The 21,881-nt window shown below is 36.3% G+C and overlaps 4 protein-coding genes across 4 annotated transcripts; 2 read left to right on the top strand and 2 right to left on the bottom strand.

Annotated features, from left to right (window-relative positions):
* Positions 1-3,082: 3,082 nt before the first annotated feature.
* Positions 3,083-6,433, bottom strand: LOC125219189 (probable isoprenylcysteine alpha-carbonyl methylesterase ICMEL2). The gene is made up of 11 exons (XM_048121096.1): positions 5,848-6,433; positions 5,509-5,585; positions 5,309-5,378; positions 5,146-5,226; positions 4,863-4,937; positions 4,537-4,638; positions 4,305-4,442; positions 4,096-4,161; positions 3,860-4,003; positions 3,639-3,729; positions 3,083-3,508 (listed from the first exon to the last, which is right to left on the bottom strand). The coding sequence occupies exons 1-11, from the start codon at positions 6,255-6,257 to the stop codon at positions 3,347-3,349; spliced, it is 1,416 nt and encodes a 471-aa protein (XP_047977053.1). The 5' UTR covers positions 6,258-6,433; the 3' UTR covers positions 3,083-3,346.
* A 6,521-nt stretch (positions 6,434-12,954) lies between these two features.
* LOC125223836 (phosphate transporter PHO1 homolog 1-like) lies at positions 12,955-16,772 on the top strand. Its single transcript, XM_048127132.1, has 13 exons — positions 12,955-13,200; positions 13,287-13,590; positions 13,724-14,132; positions 14,227-14,275; positions 14,370-14,441; positions 14,662-14,791; positions 14,913-15,033; positions 15,121-15,370; positions 15,466-15,615; positions 15,704-15,856; positions 15,931-16,209; positions 16,312-16,448; positions 16,543-16,772. Exons 1-13 carry the CDS (start codon positions 12,976-12,978, stop codon positions 16,631-16,633), a joined length of 2,370 nt encoding a protein of 789 aa, XP_047983089.1. The 5' UTR covers positions 12,955-12,975; the 3' UTR covers positions 16,634-16,772.
* A 1,630-nt stretch (positions 16,773-18,402) lies between these two features.
* Positions 18,403-20,449, top strand: LOC125222503. The gene is made up of 4 exons (XM_048125155.1): positions 18,403-18,643; positions 18,807-18,944; positions 19,278-19,446; positions 20,006-20,449. Exons 1-4 carry the CDS (start codon positions 18,471-18,473, stop codon positions 20,060-20,062), a joined length of 537 nt encoding a protein of 178 aa, XP_047981112.1. The 5' UTR covers positions 18,403-18,470; the 3' UTR covers positions 20,063-20,449.
* LOC125222502 (lysine-rich arabinogalactan protein 19-like) lies at positions 20,162-21,183 on the bottom strand. The gene is made up of 2 exons (XM_048125154.1): positions 20,530-21,183; positions 20,162-20,448 (listed from the first exon to the last, which is right to left on the bottom strand). Exons 1-2 carry the CDS (start codon positions 21,181-21,183, stop codon positions 20,347-20,349), a joined length of 756 nt encoding a protein of 251 aa, XP_047981111.1. The 3' UTR covers positions 20,162-20,346.
* Positions 21,184-21,881: the final 698 nt, after the last annotated feature.

The raw sequence follows: 21,881 nt of genomic DNA, 5'->3' as shown, positions 1-21,881 counted from the left end.
ATGTGACCTCAGAAGCTTATCGGATAATAGTTTATGATGTCTGTTAATATATTCTAATATTCACCATGCCTATATCAATATCAATTACTCATATATTTGCTGCTGGAAAATTGTTGCAGAAGAACTGCAAGTTTTTGCCCTCCAAGATGACAGAATCGTAAAGGTAGTTGGCGAGCCTGCAAGTATTCGTAAGGAGATTGATTTGATTGCATCTCATTTAGTAGATCACAACTTAATTCCTTTAACTGAAATGCAAGTATGTCTACTTTTAGAAGACATATAGAATGAAATTTCTATGATTTGAACATAATTCTGGATCTATCAGATCATTTTGTGTTGAGTGGGGTTGGCGCATGTGTATGAACAAGGATATAGTATTAATGTTGTGTTCTAGTTGTGCGTATTTGATGTTGGTTAATTTCAGAGAGGAGCAGTTCTTAAAGAATTAGACTTGGAGTTGAAGGCATGCGTGTTGGGGCTAGGTCAATAATCTTCCACATGCTTTAAATTTGATTACTCAATGCTAGCTTGTGTTGCATGCAGAGACTGCTGATTGTACCTCTTGAGGTAGCATATAGATATTCCTTCCAATGCAACAACCATTGAGGTGACGTGAGGTGTTCTGTACTTTTGTTACTCCACATCTTTGAGACCGCTAAATATAGGAAATTACTTATGAATTATATGCAGCCTGACGTTGAGTTGCTGACTATCAAACAAAATTCATTCCGGTATACACTTCCTCCAATGTGTTTTTCTCATTTCATACAGAGTGTTTTTCATTTCATACAGAGCTAATGCACCTTTAGGTCCTGGATACGGAGCTAGTCCCATTTTCAAGTCTCGAACTAGCCATGAAGCTCTTGAACCAGCATTTTTGCATATGCCAAGATCTCTTCTAGAAGATAGCTTTCCCTTTCCATTTCTCAAACCATTGTGCTCTGATCCCTCTTCCCTTGCTTCTTCAGGTTGCCAAGTGTGTTGATATCGGGTTGCCCGAGCTAGTTCTTCTGGCTTTTCTGTTGTCAGGTATAGTCTAAACTGATTTTCAGTTTAATTTCTTTTCCCTTTTCTATCTTCTGGTGGAAATTTTCTTGATTTTGATGATAAGTTTGTGTCATATCATGTGTTTCTCCAAGTTGTTGATGCATGGAGATAATAGGTGACTGTTGCCTTCATCCGTTTAGTATGTCATCTTTATATGCATTCAATTCCAGCAAGAATATGTACCTCTTTTTCATATCTATGTTAATGTTTTGTCTATTGTGTAGATTTCTTAAGGAGCATCGATAGGACACTCTACTCCACTCCACCCTCCGATGATTCTCTAATACATGGTATTTTTGAGATGTTGGATGAGAGATTCTCACTGGATAATCTAAAATGAAAACATACAACAATGAATAACATTGAAGACGGAGACAACTGAAGATGTACCTATGGAGGATGAATGGGGCCACAAACTCATACAACTTGCAGATTAGAGAAGTGCAAGCGGATTCAAATTAGCTTAACATTGGGTAAACAAATTGTAATGGTGTAGGAGGAATAGTATAACAAAGCAATTGTAACACTATTTAATTTAATTTAATGTTATTTGAATTTTGTTTTCTTCATCTATTCATTAAATTATTTTGATTTTTTTATTAATTTTAAAATAATAAATATTAATTTAAAAAATAAAAAATAAAATTAACATGTTCCGAGCACTTATATATGCTTGGATATATTTCAAAGCTATCAGCTCGAAAATTCCAAGCATATATGCATGTGCTCGCGAATTCCCGAGCACATGGAGGTATTCATGAATTTCCGAGCACACGTAAATTCAGCCCAGTATTCCGAGCACAGCAAGGTGCTTGGAATGATCGCAGTTGACCAGTTTGGCGAGCACTATCGTTGCTCGGATAAATATTCCGACGAAGCAAATACCGAGCACTTGAATTGCTTGGAAAGTGCTCGGTATTTCCCAATTTTCCGAGCACTTTTGGCCTTATACCGAGCACATTGGTGCTCGTAAACACTGTTTATTTTGTAGTGATGGAAAAGAAATGAAAAAATCATTGTTCAGAGAAGTTAAATGCAAATTATGGGCATTATTACATCGTATTGACAATGCTTTACACAATTAAAATAAATGAATACTGTTAAACATAAAGTCAACAAGAATTAATTCAGAGAAGTTAAATGCAAATTATGCAATCCGAGTAAGCCTCTTGAACTGGACTGATCAACGGCCATGATAATAGTTAGTGGTCAGTTGACTATTAGATGACTTCTTGTTTGATAGGATACTCCATTTTGTTTTGTACATGCATAAATTCCTTTTCGTATTACTCCTACATTTTAGGTTAACAAAATGACTTTACATATTCTCCACTTTATGACTTTACACATAAAATATGTTAACATATTTGTCACAAATTTTAAATAATTACTCAGAGTGTATAATGTACTTCATAAACCATAACCGGTAGTTTTGGGCGGTTCTTGGCCCGGCCGGCTTGATATTCAGTCATGCCTCAAATACCATGGCCCAGCCCAAAAATTTTATTACTACGTCCGATTTTTAAAACTAATACTTCATTCATCCGCAATATAGTAGTCACAATTTTAAATAAAATGTGAGTAAAAAGAGTTATTGGGAGGTGTAACCTTATTACCATTTATGGTAAAAGTGAACCGGGACTCTTATTCGCGGACGGACTAAAATAGAAAAACGGACTCCTATTCGCAAACGGAGAGAGTATCTTTTAAAAATGATATAAATTTTAATATATAAATAATAAGTACTAAAAGTAAGATAGAAAGCAATAATTAATGAAATATAGTCACTAATGAGGAATGTATCAAACTTCATTAGAGAAAAAAAAAATTATAATAGAAATATTCTAATTCTAAGATACTGGACCAAAATAAAAATAATTAATAAGATAATAAAATGATGATTGTCTCTACTTATCTGCACTTTCATAAACATCTTTTTAAGGAATTCAACCTCCATATTTACAAACAACTAGTAGTACATATTTCTATATCTATCAATACAATTCATAGTGATTTTTTCCCAAGGAGACAAAAATAAAAACTAGAAATGGTTGCAAATAATTTTCAACAGCATTCCCAAATACACTGTTCTGATGACAAACAAACAACAAACAACAAACAACAAACAACAAAATTACCTAGATTCCCTTAATCAATAATGTTACACTGTAACAAATGCCACAAGAATATGCTAATGTTAGTCCATGACAGTTCACAGACATAGGTCTATCTATATACAAGGCTTCTAGCATAAAGAATAGGTTCAACTCCAGACCTATAAATTTGGTGAAATTAATAATCAGAATGGGCTGACACTGCGGGCTAATCGCAGCATGAACTCGGGTACAAGCCGCCTCTTTGGAGGTGCTGTGGTATCCCTTGCCAAAGCTTCGGGGTCTCCGGAATGAATCATGGCCACCAAATCTTCAAACATATCATCTCTGCCACCTCTCATAGGATCCTGATTTTTTTGCACAATAATCAATCCAACATGAACAAAAACCCCGATTAATAAATAGAGTAGATAGAAAATTTCACAGGCATAGGCTGCATTTTTTGTTTTCTCAGTAAACTTGTTAGCCTCATCATACCTGAAGGAACACATCTGTGTGCGTCTTGCCTTCGTACAAGATCGACTCAGCTTGCACTCCCAAGCCTCGGAGGGTCTCAGCGAAGCTTGTGCTGTTAAAATCAGCCAGCAAGTGGAGAAAATTGAGCAAAATCTTACTTGAGAGGGAAAGTTATCTTTTTTAAAGCGATGAAAGTACTTAATTTAGACAGTGAACTATAATCACGGAATTGATGATCAGACCTGGAAACGGAGGGGATGGAATAGTCTGCAGTTCCATGGAAAAGGATTGTAGGAGGTAACAGAGAAACAGCATTTCTGTTGTTAGGATCCTGAGCCATTACTTCTGGAGAATATTTTTTTAGTGATTCCTCCCCCTCCATTATGCTGAGGGAAAGAGAGAGGGAGAGAGTGAAAGAGTAAGATATTTTCTGTTAGATATTGATCACTCAGAGCAGAAAATGTGCAACTGTCCATACCTCAGGAAAATTGAGCGGTACAAACCTCGATTATGGAAATGATCTACAAGGTTCAACAAATTGTACCTGTCCATGAATGTTTAAGGAAGTTAAATTTTGTTAGACCATATCATACTTAGTCTTCGTAATAAGACGAATGTTAACAATAATCCAAGAAGTTCTCTAGCAATAAGCAATCTTCTGGAATGACAGTTTGTGTGCATGCTCACCCTCCAGATAAACCGAAATAGGCTTTGATCTGAGACACGCTCCATGAAGTCTTTTCGCCACTGGCCTCTTTGATTGCCTGCTCTAGTAGAGCACAAGCAGCAATGTGTGCACCGGCTGACTGTCCCATTACATATACTCTAACAAATAAATAAAACAACAATAGGATATTATGAGATATGTAAATGCAAAAGCTTATTAAAGAAAAATTAAGCAACAAAATAAGCAAAATACCTGTTAGGGTCCCCTCCATATTCAGCAATATTGTTGCATATAAATGAGATACCTTGAGCAGCATCTTTAACCATATCACCAATAGTTGCCTGAGGAAAGTTCCTGCAACACTCAGATTGAACTACTTTTGGTTTTTTCTCCTATAAAGATTGGCATTTTATTGCATGTCATTCGCAGTTCGAAGTTGCTGGAACTACTTCATGAATTCTGACAAATTGTAAAGCTTATTTCTCAAGTTTGCCAAAAATTAATGACACTTCCTAACAATCTACAACTGTCCAACTAAATTATATATCAAATAGTGATGGAACATATATTGATGCTACCTGTAATCTATGCAAGCAACCATAATATCTCTGTCTGATAACTGTTGTCCTAGAAGAGAACCCCACGCTTTATAGCTGCATCAACATTTACAGTTGTCAATAATTGTTCGTAAGAGGTCAAAAGATATCATGCTTGTACCTTTATGCTGCCTCTTTATGTGAGTATTTAAAAATTCTTTTTCTTTCAGAATTTTTTAGTTTAGAAATGTAAAATATTGCTCAAAAGAGTACTAGAACTAAACATTAATATGTTCTCGAAAGGAAATAAGCATAAAAAGCATACCCAATAATCCAGGCTCCACCAGTTACAAATGCAATGACTGGCTTTGGTCCATCACTATTTTTCGGTAAATACAGATCAAGCCTACACCAAACAAATTTAGTCATGTACGAAACTCAGAACAACATCAATAAGCTTCCTACCACTGATCTTAGTGAAAGCTCACCTATTTCTGCGAAGGTCGCCATAAAATATACCTCTACGTACTCTATCAGAGACGAAGTAATAATATCCCACTGCAGTAGATCAATAAGGCCATGTTTAAACAACATCCATGCTCTATAGAATGCCAAAGTCGAGGAAATCAGAGCATACTATAAACACGATTTTAGATAGTCTACATGGAATATATGTTGACACACAAACCTTGAAGAAATCCAGGAAAAAGAAGGAAAGAATAACAGCCAAGGGCAAGAAATCTGGTGATCAATCTGAAGCCTACCCTGAGAAAAACAAAATCTCAGAATTTGTTTGGAAGCTAAGCTCAAAATTATCCGTGATTGATTGAAAGAGAAGAAAAGGATACATCTATTTTTGGAAATTAGTATATAATCCCTAATTCCTTATACCTTTCCAATAATTACAGCATTCAAATCTTCATTTCAAGCACAACAATTCAAATTATGAAGCGGCAATCAACAGAAAATCGATGCTCAAAATCTACAATTCGCAACCTCAAAAACCTAATCAAATCAATATAATTACCCAATATATCGCAGCAACTGAAATCCAATTCGAGTAACCAGATATGTATCAGAGGCATCTCTCCCGGCGTCCTGGCGGAGAGAGCGGCAGCCGCCGCCCCCTTCCAGAGTCAAAAGGGAGTTATCACTGGCGGCGCGGCGGCGTCTCTTCTGGTGCTGATAGGAATTGGAAGTCGCCGCCTCCGTATAGCTGGAAGTCCTCGGAATGAGGGGGCTCCCTTCGTCCTTCTTCTTCTCCTCCTCCGGCGGCATCAAAATCCTCGACACCGCCGCCCCCAAATCGAGTTCCGATCCGATCAGCATTGCCGCGGAGGCTGCCAAAGACGACGCCGTGTCCGGTGCAGCCTTGATCATCCGAGAATATGGCGGCGCGCCGTTCGGGATTGATACGGGAAGCAGATGTGGCTTCATGATTATGCGTATATACGTATATCTATACGTAGAAAACAGGTTTGAGAAATTATACAGTTGGGATTGGCGAATCCCAACTAATTGTTTGAGGTTTGGGTAGTGATCATTGATCGGAAATGAATCGCAAATGCAGAGGTTACAGTTGTGAAGAGAAGAGATGAATGGATCGTAGTAGGAGTACAATTTTGAATTTCTGGGGAGGAATGGGGCGGGACCCACTGTTGTGGCTTCACGTGGCTTGTTTTGATAGGCTATGTTCGGTATCTTCGATGGAGTTATCAGATTTTTGTCCTTTCTAAATTTTTCTATATTCTTCTTTCGCTTATAAAACGCATTCCCCTTTTGTTGTTGACTACTTGTTGTCGTTTTGGATAATTTATGTTAGAGCATCCACATTGATGCCTAATCTCACACCCGAAGATCGGATTCAGGCATTATCGGGCATTTATTCGGGTATTATCGGACATCCATTGCACACGTCGGACGCGTCCGAGGACGACCGAACGTTCAGTCGCGACCGATCTCTCGTTCGATCCATCCGTCATGAGATTGGGCAACGCCCGAGCCGGATCTCGGAATTTTTTTTAAAAAAAAATTCGATTTTTGTATAATATAATCCTTCACACTAAATGAGCAAGTTTTGCATTACTTGAGTAAACCTTTTATAGATATGTTTTTTAACTCCAATTTTCATTATGACTTTGATGTGGGATAAATGGTACTCCCTCCGTTCCCTCATAGTTGAGGCGGAACTTTTCGGTACGGAGTTTAAGAAATGAATGTTGAGTGTGTTAAATAAATAGATAAAAAAGTAAGAAAGAGAAAAAGGTAGAGAGAATAAAGTAAAAAATGAATAAATTAGATAGAATAAAGTAAGAGAGGGTAAAGTAAGAAAGAGGAAAAAGTTACTATAAATGGAAATGACTCAACTATGAGGGAACTTCCTGAAATGGAAAAATGACTCAACTATGAAGGAACAGAGGGAGTAGTTTTATAGATAGATTTTCAACTCCAAATTTCTTTGTAATTTCGATGTGGGACAATTAGTTTTACACTTAAAAGAGAGTTTTTTGTTGCTTTATGTAAAAATTTGTTTAATTTCAATACATAATCTATGTTTAGCCTAATGGTAAATATATCTTGGAAAATTATAGAAGTTGTGTGTTCAAGCCCCAAACTCAACATATTTTTATTTATTTATTTTGACCTTTATTATACTTTTCTCATTTTATTCGATTAATGTAAGTGTTTATTTTGACCTTTATTATACTTTTCTCTTTTTATTTGATTAATGTAAGTTTTTTATTTAAATTTATTGTGTTCTATAATAGTGTATTTATATTTTGCTATTTTTTATTTGATTAAAATTAAATATGAAATTTATAAAAAAAAATTTAAAATTAAGTAATGCATTATTTTCATTTAATTTAATATTTAATTTTTCTATTTGTAATATGTCAAAACATAAAAAAAATAATATTACATTTGAAATGAAAAATGCATAAGAGATAGGGCATCCACTAAGATTCCACCATTGCAGAAAGATAGAGCATGCTGATGTGGCAACCACTAGGGCTTTCACTAGAACATCCATTATGGATGCTCTTATGATCATTAGAAATACGAAAAAAAAAAAAACACAAACCGAAGTATTAGTAAAGAAACCAACTAGTATAAGTCAAATTGAGAAAAAAAATTCTGTTTACAAAACAAATTAGGTATCGGCTAGTGATTTTTGCCTTTAGGTAGATGTACTGTTCTCAAAAATAAAATGATTTCTTTCCAGCATATAGAAAATTAAAACTCCTAGGCATTAGATGCATGAATGACTAAAGATAAATTTTAAGAAAGATAATCCAATAATGTATTGAAATATGTGATGGTAGTTAGGCCAATTAAAATGCCAAAAGATTTCAGCCTTAATTTGCAAATCTGATTGAGTAGAATTATATGGACTTGTAATCAAGTATATGTAATGGTAGTTAGGCCAATTAAAATGCCAAAAGATTTCAGCCTTAATTTGCAAATTTGATCGAGTAGAATTAGTCGGATTTCGCCAAAGGCAGATTCGGTACACATGTGGTCAAATAAAAAAAATGCCAAAAGCTTTAGTAACCAAAAGGGCAATAATCATGCTATCAATTGTTATCAGCAAGTTCTATTAAAGCAACACAGAAACAATTTCAAAACAGCAGAGTCTGAATAGAGGTTAGATATGGTAAAATGTTGAAGAAAAAAATTGTTTAAAGAATATATTCAAGTTAGGACAAAAACAGATTTTTTTAATTCACAAAACAATATCCTTTTTATGTGTGCAAACAATCTATTATTTGAGGCAAGAATGAGACCTATTCACCTCCAAGATATAATGAGTCGAGGAAAACTAATTAGTGTCGACTCGACTCGAGTAAGTCAAAACTCAATACTCCGTTATAAATTATAGAGTACTATGACTATATTTATTGCCTATGCCTAATACACAGTATTTTTTTATATGTGCGACCATAACCACATGTTAAAGACCTCTACAAATCAGTAATCGCAATACAATAGTATTACTTTATCTGCCTAGCACATGGTCCTTTTTAAAGATATATTAATAATTAGAGTGAGTTAGTGTGTGAATCGATTAAACCATAAACACTAGTATATTAGTAATTTCCACATGCAGCCATGTTTGAATGCACACTTGTTTGGATTTAGAAATAATTGGGCCAAGACAATTTTTAAGTGGGCCACTTTTAGTATAGCATTGCGCTTAGCCAAATTACTATTATTCAGGCCAGAAGTCTGTTACTACATCATAATCAATTTACTCAGCTTTGCCAAAATAAAAGTAGCTGTCCTCTAAGTCTCTTGATTAGTTATGTCTTGTGAAAACCTTGTTGTCAAATTACATTTCATTTTTATGCTTGATGCATACCACCAAGAGGTTCACCATGAGACAATTTTTGACCAAATACCAAGATTTATTTAGCAATTTATCCTAAAATATAGTACTCTTATGTGACATTTATACATATTGAATTTATTGTTTGATTGGATGGTTTAAAATTCTCTACCAAACTGTAATTTCTAATATAGTTAACTTTCTGTATTATGAGTGAAAGGGTATATTATATGCTTGTGTAGTATATATACAACAAAACTGTTGTTTTATCAAGAGCTTTGCCGTATGAAGCAAACAAAATATACGACCATTGTAGATATCTATCAAATCATAGCATTTTATGTTTGTAAAATACTGATTTGAGTTAAACCAACGACAATCTAATTTGAAAAGTTACATAATTTCCAAGAATCTTAATAGAATAGTTAAAGAAGTATATGCTCTAATTGGATCCAAAATCCAAGGAATTAGGCATGATAAAAGAATAAAGATGCTCCTAATCCATTTTAAGATGAGTTGCTTCTGGTATTAAAGTGGGATATTCTCAAATGAAATAAACATTTGCGATTAATAATAACATAGGTAATAGATTTGCATATATGGAACCTCAATCTAGAATCCTATGCTCTTTATCAGATCAGAATTATAGCAATTATATTAAAAGCTTGATGAATACACAATCTTCATTTTGACATTATCATGACTTCAAAAGAGTATATAACATGGCATCGTGGGACAAAAATTCGAATAAATAGTTAATAACCAAACTTCAGGCGAATATACATATTAGTGGATTTTAGGATAATTGGGAATTGTTTTATGAAATGTAGGAAAAGGGGTGTATTCAAATTAATGTGTAAAAATATGTGAAAAAGGAAAATTAATCTCATCCATTGATTAGGTGTGATCTGATGGTTGATATGGAAGCCACGTGGAATTTAAAAATTAATAAAATAATCGAAAAGGGTAAAAATGGTAAAGCACAATTATACATGATTTCGATACATGATGTAGTTATATTTGTACATTATGTTCTATTAGTACATGATGTTAATGTATGAAAATTGTATTTTAATGTACAGGTCTCAAGCTTTAATGTACAACATACCCATGATAATGTACCAGGGTATGAATTCGTGGATGGAAGCTATACTATATAACATCTACGAAATTCACAAATGCATACTCCGACGGAAAGTGATGTACGAAATATCAGTGATAGTGCATGATATACCCATGATAATGTACGATATACCAATGATAATGTACCGATGTATGAATTCGCAGATGGAAGCTATACTATATAGCATCCACAAATTCACAAATGCATACCCCGACGGCGAGTGATGTACGAAATACCAGTGATAATACACGATATAACCATGATAATGCACTATATACCCATGATAATGTACCGGGGTATGAATTCACGGTCACGATATACCCATGATAATGTACCGGGGTATGAATTCACGGATGGAAGCTATACTATATAGCATCCACAAATTCATAAATTCATACCCCGACGGAAAGTGATGTACGAAATACCAGTGATAATGTACGATATACCAATGATAATGTACAATATACCCATGATAATGTACCAGGGTATGAATTCGCGGATGGAAGTTATACTATATAGCATCTACAAATTCACAAATCCATACCCCGTCGGAGAGTGATGTATGAAATACCAGTGATAATGCACGATATACCAATGATAATGTACGATATACCCATGATAATGTAGCATCGTATTACACATCGGGCCCAAAGTTAACATCATTCACCAAGGGTTTAGTAGTCCATGGGGCTAGGGTGTAGTACCATCATATTAACATAACGTTCACTAACCGGTGGAAGTTAGATCCAGTCCCCTAGGGTTAACTCATTCATAGGGCTAGGGTATAGTATCCACAAGATTACCCTAGTGAACGTTGTGTTACTGAGTCGGTACTACACCCTAACCTCATGGATTACTAAACCCTTGGGGAATGGATATAACTTTCGTCACTTAGTAAAAAAATTATAATCTACATTACGTAGAAGGGGCATATACATTAAAACACATTAATGTACATTATTAACACATTAATATACAAATTAAGTTAATGTACTAACCCATATAAATGATGTAACAATAATATACCCAAATTGCCCTTTAATGTACGAAATTGGTATAATAATGTACGGCGATGCTTTTAATCAAAGCCATTAGATTAATAGATCCAAGGGCTTATATTAATCCTATGTTTTATACTAGGGGGTGATAAGGAGGGTAATGCACCCCTGTAGGAAAATGTATAAGGGGATAACTAATAAGCCAAATTAAGTTCTTCTTTTTCAAAATTTTTGTTATTCTATTTATGGGAATATTCGATTTCGTTTTATTACTATTGATAGTCTTTAAAAATAACTTTGACGAAATTGTTGAATTCAAGGGTTGGAGCTGTTAATTTCATATCAAATCTTCAATAAAATCAGAGCAAGGTTGCCTTTTTACTTTGTGTAAGCACCTTTACTTAGGAATCGAAATTGCGTCAGACTATCTAAGAATTGCCAAACCGCCCAAAAAAATTTGGAAAATTATAATATGAATTTTCAACAAAAGTTGAAAGAAAATGTGTTGTAGCTGTAATATAATAGAAATCTGATATTACAGTTAAACTAATACAAATCGAATGTATCAAATGATATGATGACATGATTCGATTCGATGCCCTCGTGATAAAATAATCCAATCTGTTTAAGTAAAACATGGCAAAATTTGAAGATGGGAAAATGAATCTATGCACTGAGCTAGAAAAATGTTCTTTCGCTAGAATTTCAAGAATTGTGCTGGTTTTATACCCATGTCAAATGTTCTATTTTTCCTTTGAAAATACTAATTCAACTAAAGTATGATATAATTCCCCAAAAAGCGTGGTTCGATTATATTGGAAACTTCCTTAACAGCATCCACTAAAGCAACCGTAATCATTTTATTATTTTTATATTAAAAAACATATATTCCTAATTCCCTATTTGAAACTACAACTTGTGTTGGTCCATTTCATCATGCCAACAAGTACAACATGAATGATTTTATGAAATTTCATGCAAAAACAAGGAGCTTTGTTACATAATCAAAATATAATTATGGAAAGGAATTGAACAATACAACTTACAACTTTCACCACCAATAATCACTAGTTGTAATAGCATGAGCATCTCACTCAATATACTATTCACAACTGATTTTGGACTTAACACAAAAAATATACTACACTCTACCAACAACCACCATTTCTTGTTGCTCCTAACTTAATTTTAAGTATCAAAATTTGAACTTTTCAAAGTTGGGAGAATTCGAATTACTACACCTTTTTTGTCCTCAAATCTAGTGGATTTTCTGGCTGCTCTAATTATAGCCAGCTCTTTATATGATTAGCGAAACCACCTCTTGATTTTCATGACCAGAAAGCACAAAAAACGAACTTTCTCAACAAACCAACTCATCCCATGCAAAAATGGACTAAAACACACACACACATTTTCACACAATCTTTGCAACAACCTTTTCAAAGCAGGCACAACAGCAGCATGCTGTTCGAGCGCTGCAACACCTTATCACAAGACGATTCTCCGGTGAGATCAGACCATTCGTTATACCCTTCCAAGTGGGACGAGCATAGGATAAAAACACGTGTATCGGATAGAAACAGAATGTGCTGTCTCCATGGCCATGAATAAAGATTCCTTTTTTTCCTCTCCATATATAATGGGATCTCAGACCCTTCCACTACTTCACTCACTAGTTGAAACAGCATAGGCCTGCATTGTCCAAAAATGGTGAAGTTCTCAAAGCAGTTTGAGGGGCAGTTGGTTCCTGAATGGAAAGAAGCCTTTGTGGATTACTGGCATCTAAAGAAGGCTGTCAAGAAAATACAAATTTTCTATAACCAAAACACCAACAGCAAGAAACACAACACTTCCTTTTCTAATCTCATCATATCTTCTTTGAGAAGGCATACTTTTCTTGACAGCAAGCAGAGAGAGCCAAGGGTCATTCAAGTACTTTTCCTGTGCCTTCTTGATCTCAGAGTTGATATTTTGATTCATTTCGAAGCTTTTTATCTGATAAATCACTGTGTTTTTAGGTACACCGCAAGCTTGCAGGCTCGGCTAGTAAGACAGACGTGTACGAGACTGAGCTGCTGGAGCAGGTTGCTGACACGGATGCTGCAGTCGACTTCTTTGCTTGTTTGGATCTCCAACTCAACAAAGTGAACCAGTTTTACAGAGCAAAGGAGAAGGAGTTTCTCGAGAGGGGTGAGTCGTTGTTGAAGCAAATGGAGATTCTCACTGAGCTTAAGGCCGCTGTGAAGAAGCACCAACGGGCTAAAGGGCCTTCCGCTCAGGACTTGAAGGAGGAGGAGTCAATTTCAGGCACTATATCATGTGGTATGCACCAGATTTTCCTCTGCCTTTTGCATTATATATGCATATAATTGCATTTTCTCATTCATTAGTTCTAGTGATTTAGTCATGATTGTAAACAATATCTTGATTTTTGTTTCTATCTGTTTGGTAATAGATGATGAGTGCATGAAGTATGCTGCAACTACCGAGCCGGGGTTGGAGAATATAACCGGTGAGTTTGACAAAGATGATGTGAAATCTTCTGAATCTCCCAAGTCTGGTGAACTTGAAAGATCAATGAGAATGAAGCAAGGGGACGGGAAACTCAAGTCCGTCTCCAACTGCGTGATCAACTGCCAAGGGAAGAACTTGAGAATCTGCATTCCTGTTACGAATCCAGCCCGTACATTCTCAGCTATCAGCTACTTGTTGTGGGATGATTTGGTGAACCAGTCGTCAAAGAAAAGTGGTCCGGAGAGAAACAAGCTGCATATCAACAAGAAAAAGCTTCATCATGCAGAAAAGATGATTAGGGGCGCCTTCGTTGAGCTCTACAAAGGATTAGGCTACCTCAAAACTTATAGGTGTGTTTTTAATCCTCTGCAAGTTTCTACCTTGCTATAACTTATAGCTTCTTATGCTCTTAGAAACTGAATTATGTTCCTTAAATTGATTCAGGAACTTGAACATGCTAGCATTTGTGAAGATTTTGAAGAAATTCGACAAAGTAAGTAATACGCGGCCAATCTTCATCTTTTTTATCTCTTATTTGTTGGGATGCTCTCATCTTGACAGAAGACAGTTCCATGTTGCTTTCTCAGGTGACAAACAAACAAGTCCTTCCCATTTACTTAAGAGTGGTGGAGGGCTCCTTCTTCAACAGTTCAGACAAGGTGATCCACACGCCTAAAAAGTTGCATTCTTTTTTTTTTTGTAGGAGTGTGTAAAATAATGAAGGAGAGCAATAGTCTAGCAATAATAAACATTGTAATTGGAGGATGATTGGATGTGGGGTCTGTGGCTTTTCTTCTGTAGGTTGCAATTGCATAGATTTCCAATCATGGATCATAGATTTTCTTGTCTCAGACTATAGAAATTTCATTACTGTTACAGGCACTGAAATTAGCAGATGAGGTTGAGGAGCTTTTTGTCAAGCATTTTGCTGAAGAGGATAAAAGGAAGGCCATGAAATATCTTAGGCCGACTCAGCGTACAGAATCGCACACTGTCACGTTTTTTATTGGTGATTTTCCTACAATGGATCAAGCTTCCAAAATTTGTGTCCCATAAATAAATAATATTTCAAAATAAAGTTCAAAATAAAGGAGAGACTGATCCCTTGTTTTTGTCTTATCAACGGTCAGGATTGTTCGCTGGGGGCTTCGTAGCACTCTTTGTAGGATATGTTATCATGGCTCATATTACAGGAATGTATAGATCTAAGTCAGACACGGTGTACATGGAAACAGTCTATCCCGTGCTCAGGCAAGTGCACGCCTCGTTTCTGCAGATTGCATCTCAGGTTTGAGACCATTATGTCTGACAAGCAATTTTTTGGTTCCAATTTTGCAGCATATTCGGTATGCTGTTTCTGCACCTCTTCCTGTTCGGATGCAACATTTTTGTATGGAGAAAGACGCGTATAAACTACAGCTTCATCTTCGAACTCTGCCCCACAAAGGAGCTCAAGTACAGAGATGTGTTCCTGATTTGCACCTCATCGATGGCCGCTGTAGTTGGAGTCTTGTTTGTCCATTTATCACTCGTGGCAAAGGGATACTCCTACGCTCAAGTCCAAGCCATCCCCGGCCTTCTCCTGCTGGTAGATTTCGACTGCATAACAACATCCTAAAACAAAAATAAGATCATTTTTCTAGCATGAGTGTTTAAGTTGTTAACTAATCACTTCTCTTGCAGGCTTTCATTATAGTCCTGATCTGTCCGTTCAACGTGATATACAAGTCAAGTCGCTACCGTTTGCTCTCTGTGATAAGAAACATCGCGTTATCGCCTCTTTATAAGGTCTTGATGCTAGATTTCTTCATGGCTGATCAACTTTGTAGCCAGGTAAACAGTTTAGCTCATTCAGCAATGCAGATGAGTTAATCTTGAAATTTTCGACAGCTAATTCGTCTGTTTTCTTCTTGTGGATCAGGTCCCGACACTCAGAAACATTGAGTACATAGCATGTTACTACATAACCGGGAGCTACAAAACTCAAGACTACAACTACTGCACTAGCACAACATACTACAAAGACTTGGCTTATGCAGTTTCTTTCCTGCCTTATTACTGTAGAGCCCTGCAGGTCTTATGATCATTCTTATCAGTTGAATAATTGAATCTTTTCGAAATTCTTACTAACGCCTAAACGACGTGCAGTGTGCCCGACGTTGGTTTGATGAGGGGCACAAGAGCCATCTTGTCAACCTAGGCAAATATGTGTCTGCAATGCTGGCTGCAGGAGCCAAAATGGCGTACGAGAAGGAGAAGACAGCCGGATGGCTCTGCCTCGTTGTGATCATGTCCAGCGCTGCAACCGTGTATCAGCTGTACTGGGACTTTGTCAAGGACTGGGGCCTCCTCCAGTTCAACTCCAAGAATCCGTGGCTGAGAGATGAGCTCGTGCTTCGCCACAAGTTCATTTACTATTTCTCTTTGGTTAGTACACAATCATCTACTGTTATCTTCAAAATGGGATGTAAAGTTTCCTAATGAATTTCCAAATTGCCATGATTGAGAAGGATATCTTGAGTGGTGCAGGGGTTGAACCTAGTGCTCAGGCTAGCTTGGCTGCAGACTGTTTTTCACTACAACTTTGAAAAGGTTGATTACAGAGTTACCATGTTGTTCTTAGCAGCACTTGAAGTTGTAAGAAGAGGGCAATGGAACTTTTACAGGTGAAAAAGAAGATTCAAGATTTTGATGGTGAATGAGTTGACATCTTGTTAGAGACTAAATTTTTATTTTTTGACATTTTGGTTTGTTGATTAGGTTGGAGAATGAGCATCTGAATAATGCAGGCAAATTTAGAGCTGTGAAGATAGTGCCACTGCCTTTTCATGAGGTGGATGATCAAGATTGAGGTAGAAGAAATTATGGTAGATACAATGATAGTGCCCTTTTGTACAAGTTGATGCTGAAGCAGTCAACATTTTTTCTATACAAATAAATACTGTACATACTTGTGTATATATAAAAAAAGTACTTCCCATTGATCATTACTGGATACTTTGTTTAAAGTGAAAGCAATCACGCTCAATGAAGCTCACGAATAAAGAATTCAGATCAATGTAGTTAATATGCATTAATTTTATAAATAGTAGTGCTAGTAAACTATATTGTTTGTATCAAACTGGTCAAGAAAAATTAGATTTATGTAAATTTATATAATTTTTTATTATTTACATAATTTAAATTTTGTTCAATTTTAATTAGTAATTTTTTATTTCCTTTAACAAATTAAATGTCAAATACTAATATATACTCCCTTCGTCTCATTCAAGATGATCATCTTTGTCTTTTTGTTTGTCTCAATCAAGATGATCACTTTCCAATTTTGGAAATAACCTCATCTCTCCTCATTAAAATATTCAATTACTTTTTTTTACCATAAATGATAAGTAGACCACACATTTCACCAACTAATTCTACTAACATTTTATTATAAAATTAATATATATAAGTGGGACTCATAATCCACTAACTAATTCAACCCATTTTTATTTATATTTGTTAAAACACGTGCCCACACTAAATGTGACACTTAACGTGGAACCAAGGTAGTATTTCTCACAACGATTCAAATAAGATGTTTGCACCAAGAACTTATTTTATGTGAACAAACATAAAACGTTTATGATATTTTAAATTACTTTTTAAGTTTGTGACAAATTTGATAAAACTCCACATCTTAGAGCATCCGCAATGGTGCGGATGTCCGGCGGACAATCATAATAAAAATCATAAAACGTTTATTATATTGGTGCGTATATATAGATTTTTAAAAAATCGTATGTATAGAGTTTGCAACGAGCCATATATATAGAGTTTGAAAAAAAAATAAAAAATCGGGACGTCCGTCGTGGCACCGCAATGACGGACGACCCGACGGACGTCGCCGGAAAGCCGCGGATGTGAGGTATCCGCGGCGGACATCCGCATCCGCCTCTCCCTCACCTAATGGCGGACGTCCCGCGCTGACGTCCGGCACGCGGTCCAACATCTGAAGGGACATCCTCCAATGCGGATGCTCTTAAGTCATGTTAATTTAGTGGTGCTATGTAGGATAAAAGAAACCACTTATATTAGTGGGATATGATGATTGACATGTTGTGAAAATAAAAAACAGAATACTCCCTTGGTCACATGAATAATGATCCATTTTCTTTTTTTGGAACGCATGAGATTTTATATAAATTTATTTTGTGTGTTAAATAGAGAATAAAATAAATTTATTTTGTGTGTTAAATAGAGAATAAAATAAAATAAAAAGTAACAAAGTAAACATATGTATGTATAAATTTTGTTACTAAAATTATTAGATTTGGTACTCCCTCCGTCCCCCATTAAGAGTCACACTTTTCTATTTTGGTCCGTTCCCAATTAAGAGTCACACTTCATTTTTACCATAAATAGTAAGTAGGTCTCACATTTCACTAACTCAATTCACTCACATTTTATTATAAAACCAATATAAAAAAATAGTCTCACATTCTACTAACTTTTTCAACCAACTTTTCTTTACATTTCTTAAAACTCGTGTCCGGTCAAAGAGTGACTCCTAATAGGGGACGGAGGGAGTAATAAAATAGCAAAACATATTGATTTTCAGTTAAACATAGCAGTCATGAAACGAAGAACTCTGTGGACAGAGGAACAACGAAACTGCAGCTTCTGTTCATCTTCTTCTGCTGTTGAAGATGGGAGCTGTTAGAAGCTTCAAATATCTCGTATTTGATAACTATCTGCCATTTATTGCAAAGCCCCCTACAATTTCTCTTCCATATTCCCAATTATTCAGACCTAATTTTGGCGCCAAATATGAAAATTTTACACTTCCCAGATCGTCTTCGGTCGCCGTTCGTAGTGTTAGGTATGCAGTATCGCTCTACGCTAATCCGTTTTTACTCTTTCATCAGGTTTCTACTTTCAATCCGAAATGGTCAAGCTTTTTATCATACAAATGTTTCTTATTTGCTTCATTTATAATATAGTAGCTGTTCTGATTTTATATTTTGTTCGACGATTAATTTTAGGAGGTCTAGGGTTTCTTATCGAGGAAATAAGGGGGCGGAGCATTGTTTTAGGGCGCCGACCATTTCATGTTCGATGGTAGATGGTAATGGGGAATACAAAGAAATGGAGTGCAATCCTCTTCAATGGATAGCCTGCAGGTATGGTTTTCCGTTTTACATTGTCTCTAGGGATTGCAATTAAGAGCTGGATTATCACTACGTAAATTAGCACTTGTAAACGAGCATTCTTTTTGATAGAGTAGCAATGGTTTCTTTCAAGAATCTCTCATGCTTTTGCATATGTAATTAATTAATCTTATTCAACATAGTATATGATTTTGTATTTGAAGGGTTACATTATCCAACAAGTTCAAATATTGCTCAATTCAGTTAAAATACTTGGTCGATTAGCCTATATTAATTTTACATGTCCAAGCTAATTCTCAAGTAAATGCCCCCAGTCTATTATTTCTGAAAACTATTTCGATGAAGCATCTGGATCAAGCCGTGCTCCTTATGCTCTTGCTCACAGGAGGGTGTTATTGACTTGAAGCTCCCAAGAAGACGTTTGTTAGTAAGTTTTATGTGTGATGGCTGTGGTGTGCGGTCGCAGAGGTTAATCAACAGACTAGCTTATGAACGTGGGCTTGTTTATGTGCAGGTAATCAATGGATTTGTTAGTATTATAAAGCATGACTAGTGCTTGTATCCCTAGTCAATTTGAATTTGATTAGTTAGCACTGGTCTTCCCCATGGTCATTTCAGCCAAGGCCTGTATCTTCAACTAGTTCACCACACAGTAGAAAACCCATACCTTTTTGAGCTAACAAAATAAGAATAATATTTCAAGTAGATTAGTAAACTTTCAACAACTTATGACACTACAAAATTTATTGAGACTTTTTATTGTTGGTTAAGGACTTCTCTGCTCGAAGAAGCGATTGGGTAATAATCCCCAATGAAAACAAGGGATGCCCATCTTATACAACTATATAATAATCCCCAATGAATCGACAGGAAGATATTCAATATTAATTCTATCCAGCAAGCTGCAGTACTCAAGAATTTGTCTGACACAATCAAATAAATATTTTGTCACTGTGCAGATATTCCTCCAAGTCTTAGGTTATCCTGTTTCTAGTTTCGTTTTCTTTCAGATTTATTATTATTAATGCTGAAAATTTTCTAGCCTGATATAGATTGAATATTTTATCGAACAGTGTTCAGGATGTTCTCAGTTCCACAAGCTTGTCGACAATCTTGGACTTGTTATCTAGTATAACCTGCAGGAGGAAATTGATTTAGATGCTACAAGTCTGGAAGGCTTTTGATTTGTCGGCATTTCAATTTTTGAGGGAAAAGAATCTGCTGTGATCTGATGACAAATTTAACAAATTTAAAATTTATAAAATGATAGTAAAACATTTTGGAGATAAAGAATGAATATCATATAGGTAAAACTGCTCTGATGCTCTGATCCTCTTCTGTATGCCAATATGCCTTTCTCCAATGCCAAAATGGTCCCACAGTGTATCTACAAGAGTCTGCTTCTTGCATAAATTTAGAAGAAAAATCCGCTGACAACCAACAGCGTAGCCAGGGCCGATCCGGCGGTCACCTGCATTCTGGTTCTTCCAAGCTGATGAAGTGAGATGCCGCCATTCTGTAATTGAACGACGAGCAGTAAGAAGCTATACAGTTGTAAGACATTTGGACAGTATCAGGATGAATTCAGTTTAATTACCAAATTTAAGGTAGGTGAGGGTGCCGGTGCTGCGTCCTCTGTGTCTGTGGAGGTTGGTGGTGCCGGAGGGCTTTTAACAACAACCACCGGTGCCGGTGCTGGTGCATGATGATGCCTGTGTCTGTGCCTTCTTTTCTTGTGCTTGGCCGGTGCTGGTGCGGGCGAAGGTACCTCCACTGGTGCTGGGACCGGTGGTGGTAAAGCCGGTGGAGGTGTCGGTGGCGCCACAGGTGGTGCAACTGGTACAGGTGCTACCGGTGCTGGTGCTGGTGGTTTTACTACAGGGGCCGGTGCTGGCTGCTGCGTTGGCGTGGGGGGTGGTTGTGGTGGAGGTAAGGCTGGTGGTAAAGCCGGCGGTAGGGTTGGACTTGCAACGGGTGGGCTTACTGGAGGTTGTGGTGGTGGAGTTTTCGGGCTTGAAGCGGGTGGTGGAGTGGTTGGGGCAACTGACGGTGTGGCTACAGCTGCAGGTGGTGGTGATGCTGGGGCGGCTGGTGTAGTAGGTGGTGGAGACGTCGTCGATGGGGTATTAGAAGGTGAAGCTGCGGGTGCTTGCGCGTTGGCAGCGATGAATAAAATGCAGAAGGTAGAAACACAAGCCCATAAAAATGTTGCCATTTTAGAGAGGAATGAGAGATACTTGCAGTTGCACATACATTTATATCTCACTTTTTGGAAGTAGGAGTAGTTTGGTGATATGTCATTTTGATGAATGCCAAAAAGAAAGCCTAAAGCTTGAAAAATAAATTAAAAATAAAGCTTGTGATTTTGATGAATGCAATAGCTTCTCTTATTCATTGCCATCTGCTGTCAGGGGAAGGTTACACCTAATTTGCTTCAAAATTATGCCTCAGTGTTGAAATTATTGTTTTATTTCTTCAGCACTTTGTACTATTGGTCATGTGTTGCTATCACAATGATGTAATTTGTGTATCAAAATTCAAAACCATTCATGCCCCCCTACTGCCATTGATCTAATTGTAGTACTATTACACATTGATCGCGTTACCATGTTTTTTAATCATTCAGAAACTAAAGTGACTTGGGAGATTGCTTTGAAGTAAAGGCAAATGCATTTATGATTTCAATAAACAACCAAGGTAATTTAGGGTAAGACGTGTAGACATAGTAAAGGAGATGTTTTTTTACTTTGGTCGTTTGTTCCAACATATTTGTGTCAAGCTAATTTTCTTCTAGATCACTTTTATTGACCCTAGAATATGCAAAGTGAAGTAAATGGTATTATTTCTAAAAATGAAGTATGTTGATGGAAGAAGAGAGAAAATAGAAATGTGCGAAAAAGTGAAAACCAAGATTGAAACATGTCCATGCCCCATGTGAGGTAATGAGAC

Source organism: Salvia hispanica, chromosome 4 (assembly GCF_023119035.1).
Source record: "Salvia hispanica cultivar TCC Black 2014 chromosome 4, UniMelb_Shisp_WGS_1.0, whole genome shotgun sequence".
Classification (NCBI taxonomy): Eukaryota; Viridiplantae; Streptophyta; class Magnoliopsida; order Lamiales; family Lamiaceae; genus Salvia; species Salvia hispanica.
This window is presented reverse-complemented; position numbering and strand designations above follow the sequence as displayed.

What these genes read in the sequence shown, in the direction of transcription:
- LOC125222503 (XM_048125155.1), top strand. Translation starts at nt 18,471, where the DNA reads ATGGGAGCTGTTAGAAGCTTCAAATATCTCGTATTTGATAACTATCTG. An exon ending in GTCGCCGTTCGTAGTGTTAG is followed by an intron (nt 18,644 to 18,806) that starts GTATGCAGTATC and finishes GATTAATTTTAG; the next exon opens with GAGGTCTAGGGTTTCTTATC. An exon ending in GTGGGCTTGTTTATGTGCAG is followed by an intron (nt 19,447 to 20,005) that starts GTAATCAATGGA and finishes TTTATCGAACAG; the next exon opens with TGTTCAGGATGTTCTCAGTT.
- LOC125219189 (XM_048121096.1), bottom strand. Translation starts at nt 6,257, where the DNA reads ATGAAGCCACATCTGCTTCCCGTATCAATCCCGAACGGCGCGCCGCCA. An exon ending in TTTTCCTGGATTTCTTCAAG is followed by an intron (nt 5,379 to 5,508) that starts GTTTGTGTGTCA and finishes GATCTACTGCAG; the next exon opens with TGGGATATTATTACTTCGTC. An exon ending in ACACAGATGTGTTCCTTCAG is followed by an intron (nt 3,509 to 3,638) that starts GTATGATGAGGC and finishes CAAAAAAATCAG; the next exon opens with GATCCTATGAGAGGTGGCAG.
- LOC125223836 (XM_048127132.1), top strand. Translation starts at nt 12,976, where the DNA reads ATGGTGAAGTTCTCAAAGCAGTTTGAGGGGCAGTTGGTTCCTGAATGG. An exon ending in TTTTGAAGAAATTCGACAAA is followed by an intron (nt 14,276 to 14,369) that starts GTAAGTAATACG and finishes TTGCTTTCTCAG; the next exon opens with GTGACAAACAAACAAGTCCT. An exon ending in ATTACTGTAGAGCCCTGCAG is followed by an intron (nt 15,857 to 15,930) that starts GTCTTATGATCA and finishes AACGACGTGCAG; the next exon opens with TGTGCCCGACGTTGGTTTGA.
- LOC125222502 (XM_048125154.1), bottom strand. Translation starts at nt 21,183, where the DNA reads ATGTGCAACTGCAAGTATCTCTCATTCCTCTCTAAAATGGCAACATTT. An exon ending in CCTCACCTACCTTAAATTTG is followed by an intron (nt 20,449 to 20,529) that starts GTAATTAAACTG and finishes GTTCAATTACAG; the next exon opens with AATGGCGGCATCTCACTTCA.